Source organism: Gavialis gangeticus, unplaced genomic scaffold (genome assembly GCF_001723915.1).
Source record: "Gavialis gangeticus isolate Ggan-Ray unplaced genomic scaffold, GavGan_comp1, whole genome shotgun sequence".
Taxonomy (NCBI): domain Eukaryota; kingdom Metazoa; phylum Chordata; order Crocodylia; family Gavialidae; genus Gavialis; species Gavialis gangeticus.
Window position 1 is genome coordinate 32,785,589 of NW_017728996.1, and position 4,570 is coordinate 32,790,158.

Consider the following 4,570-nt stretch of genomic DNA (forward strand, 5'->3'; position numbering starts at 1 on the left):
TACTGCATTCTCCTCCCTCTCCCAGCCCCCCCACCCCCATGGCAGCCCCACCTGGCTCCAGCTCCCAGCCCTTAAAAAAAGCCCCGCACTCACTGGCTCCTACCAGGCAGGGAGGGAGGTGCTCCCCACTGCCCCACGCTGCAGGGTGGGGCGCTCTGCCATGAGCGTCTGGAAGCCCCGAGGCTGCTGAAGCAGCCAGTGAGTGGAGGGCTTGTTTGTTGAGGTTTTTAAAAAAAGAGTCAAGAGCCGGAGCTGGGCAGGGCAGGGCAGCCATTCAGGGGGCTGGGAGAGCAGGCAGGGGCTGGAAGCTCGTGGAAGAGCCCCTAATGCAGTGCGGGGCAGTGGGGATTGCCCCTGCCTGGCAGCAGCCAGTGACTAGGGGCTTTGTTTTTTTTGTTTTTTTTTTTTTTAAAGAATCAGGGACTGGGGCTGGGCAGGATAGCCATGGGGTGTGGGGCTGTGAGATTGGGCGGGATTTGGCCCCCTGATTTGATTCAGATTCAGAGATTTGGCAGCTGAATCAGTCCGAATCTCCTCTGAATCGAATCAGCACCCAAAGCTTCACACAGCCCTGCTATTTAATGAACTGTCAGTACTTTTCAGTCACAACTAGAAGTACTAACAAATTTAGTTTTTAGGATAAAACCACTCACTATCATACAAGTCATAATATGTCATTACCACAGTGTTAAAGAAAAGATTAAAAAGCTTTAAATTCTTATTTATACATGAAGCAGTAACTAAGTAATTTGTTGAAAAACAGGCCCAAGAAGGTATTCTGAGCTTCTGAGAAGTATTGTTATTTTTACACTAATTACAATAATTTAAATAGCTGTTCCCCCCCTTACTAGCTTACCAGTCTGCTATCTCTACTATGCCTCAGAAAGTCAAAGTTTCTGGGCTATATATTCATATATCTAGCTTATAACATTTTTTTTTTTTAAAGGTGGGAATATATTCTTCATGTAAAAAACCAAAATTGAAAATGCAATTCTCATTTTAGGACAACCTATTAAACTACAAGGCACAGGAAGGCATGAATACGCCTGCTGCTGGCAGATGAGACTTTCCTATTAATTGTCTAGGAACCAACAACTTTATAACACAAGCAGTCACTTTAATCAACATGGACACTTACACCAGTAATATAAATCTGTATCTATAAGTATCTAAGTACGCACACAAACAAAATGTTAAAAGAGAATTATTAAGGTGCCAAATTCTAGCACCTGACAATAATTCAGAAATGCTAGAATTAAAGCCATGCTGTATTAAATTGAACTGTCAAGATCCATGCCTCATTCAGTGCACACATTTAAGCGCTTACTTAATGTGTAGACATTCAATATTATGTTTTACTCTCTTTTGCTCAATGCTCAGTGTTTGGTCCTTTGGTGACCAATGATATCTTGTCATAGAAGTTTCACATGTATTATTACCTGCACATTAGTCTAATGTTGCACAGAAAACATAACTATTAGCTTCCTCATCATAGTATAAAAGTACTTCACAAATATACTGTATTTACTCAAATATAGCACACCCCTGATTATAAGATGACCCCCCCCAATAACTAGATTCTATATGTGGATAATTTATCAGTTTGATATAATTTTCCAGGTACAGATTCTAATATTGGATGTCTGCCTTGAAGTTGTCCCCCTCCCACTGCTACAGCAGGGAAAATAAATCTGGGAGGTAAATTAATCCCTTTGTGCCATCCATTTCCTCCTTCCCCCGCCCTCCAAGTTCTTTCCTGCTCCTTATTCTAAGACCCTTCTACCCCGGAGCAAATGGAAGTAAGGAACAAATCTGAAAAAAACTGACATTGAACTACACATAGGTGTAGCAATTTGCATATAGTACTCATAGATTTAGTTCACTCAGAAATTATATAACTTATTTGTTTTGGAAATTGCTGCAAATTGTAGCACAGGTACAATTTGTAAACATACTTCTAAATAGCCCTTTAGCACCTACTTGCATATAATACAAACTATGCATGATATTAGTCCAAAGCCAAAAGGCTCATGATTTACCATACAGTTCACTGGGCTGGGCTGGACTGGGCCCCAGCAGAGACAACAGTGTTTGAATTTCTGGTAACCCCACAGCTCAGCACTGATCAGTATGTTTGTGTACTCCAGATACCCCCCAACAAAGGAACCACATACTAATTAGCCCCCTATTCATGACTGGAACTGGGTGCTCTTGCCATGAGTCCTGGGATCCTCCAAAAATGTATATGCAGATGAGGCACAAGACAACCTAGTCTGGCTTCATCTCATGGAGGGTGGGGGTCAAACTAATCACGTGCAACAGGCTGAGCGAGGGGCTGAGAGAGGGATTCTGTGTGAACTATTTGGGCCCTGTTTGTTGATATTTGCCAGACACTTAAGGCTGGTAAAAAACAGGAATCACTGGAAAGGAGAAAGAAAGGCACAGCTCAGCTGTGGGAAGGAAAAAGAAATTGAAATGTGTGTAATATAGTAGCTCAGTATGATTTGAAAGAGAGTCAGCACTAAAGGGGAATGCACTCAGTGGGCACCACCATACATCTTATTCAGATAGACAGCACTGACCTTTTCTTGTGGTAGGTTCCCATCAGCATCTCAGCCTTTTGGTTAAGGTCAAATTGTTGTGCAGGGTTTTCTACATACTCTGCTATTTAAGTGTCATGCCCCTCCCTCCCTTTCCCACTTCCCCCACACTTGGGCTTAGTTGGCTGTATGTTTCATATGCAACTTATTTGCATTCCCACCCCTACCACCATCCTCTACTATGTAGACCCTGCTTGGGTCTTTCTGTATTTTCTTGTGCTTTGAACTTTGTCATTTAAACTTTAACATTTTCTAATAAATTAGATTTTTGGCACTAAAGTGGAGGTTGTCACAGCTGACTCTGGCACTCCTGGTGCCAGTGTGGTATTACAGTACCTCCAGGCCTGCTGCAGTGGCTCAAAGATAGGGAATGTATATGCAGGAGTCGCATCTTATGCGTATTTAACTTACGCGAATTCAGCTATACGCACTCGGCTGCTGGGGCTGGCCGCCAGGTGCTGGCCGGGGCACGGCGCGTAGCGCGGCGCTGCATGGTACTGCCTGCATGTGCCGGCATGGCTGGGGGGCGGCAGCTCGCTCACACTCAGCTGGTTGCCCTGGTGGGACGACACAGCAGAGGACGAGAGAGGCGAGGACTGCGGCAGGAAGGGCAATTTCAACTATATGCAATCTTCACCTTACGAGCTGACTTCAGCACATAACCCCCGCATAAGATACAACTCCACTGTAATGTGGTTTCTATGTATGCAAATCTAGAACAATGGCCTTTTCACCTATGTTGACTGAGGGAACAATACCTTGTCTTAAACTTCAGTAAATACGGTAAATAATGAATTTCCTTCCCTAAACCGCTTTTTTGTAATAAGGTAGTATTACTTTTCTAGATGGGCAAATGAAACAAAGGGAGTAAGGAAAATATCCACTTATTTTGGGGATCTTATTTGAGATACCTACATCCTGCCTTCATGATACACCATTTGCTATCTTCAAAGCATAAGTCTTACTGACATCAGTTTTAGACATTTCTGCAAATAAAACCTCAGGGTCTCATGTCAGAAATGCAGAAAATGAGAAATTCTCACTTGCAACTGTGAAATTTGACAAACATTACAGACAATGCAGCAGAAATAGTGAAGCAATAATATTTTTAGGATGCCATTCAACTGCTGGGAATTATCAGACCATCCTTTTTCTTGGCCGCCCTGACCTTCCCGTCAATACAGAGGACCCTAATTATAACATGCACCTGACATTTTTAAAGAAGAACCAAACTAGTGGATTTAGTTTCCTATCCTCTATTAATATCAATTTGATAATATTAATTTAAAGGGAGATACCACTTTCTCTCCTTCAACACCATGTGAAATACAAAATAAAGCTCATACAACACATAACACACCATTTTATATATTTAAGAAAAATTTAGAAATCATGACTTAAATTTTGAAGAGCTCTTACCTCATCATATGATTCACATAGGCTTTGCTACAGCTAGTATTATATCTGCATAAGCTACAATGGACGTATGTTGGAAAGTGACTTGCAAAATCTTTTATTTCTGAGTAACACTCAATGCATTTATGAACTCCTAAACGATACCTAAACAATAATAAAAAACACAAAAAATACTGTTACCATTAATATATTAAGATGGCATGTATATTCTCTCAAAATTCTAATTTTAAGCCAATATTCAGCTTGTCTAGACAAAAAAGTAATTCTAAAAATGTGTTAGTATATTTTAAACCACTTAATGTCGACTGAAAATCTTGTTAGCTCAAATATAACCATATTTTGCTCTAATTACATAAGAACGTAGTGATTTTAAAACCTATTTAAGTTACCTACAAGGTAAACTCTGAAAAATTATCTTTCATGTCAGACCAACCTGATTGCCCTTTATGATCAGGTCACAAAGGCAATGGATGCAGGTGTCGCCGCGGACGCAGTCTTTCTAGACTTCAGCAAGGCCTTTGACATCGTCTCCCACCCCATCCTCATTAAAAAAC

The 4,570-nt window shown here is 41.2% G+C and overlaps 1 protein-coding gene across 11 annotated transcripts in view; it reads right to left on the bottom strand.

The window, feature by feature from the left end:
• ZNF280D (zinc finger protein 280D) overlaps window positions 1-4,570 on the bottom strand; it is a 109,415-nt gene that overhangs the window by 33,061 nt on the left and 71,784 nt on the right. For all 11 annotated transcript variants that reach the window (XM_019504269.1, XM_019504268.1, XM_019504270.1 and 8 more), the window contains one exon: window positions 4,020-4,160. In XM_019504269.1, coding sequence (XP_019359814.1) covers window positions 4,020-4,160 — 141 coding nt within the window. The remainder of the gene's footprint in view (window positions 1-4,019; window positions 4,161-4,570) is intronic.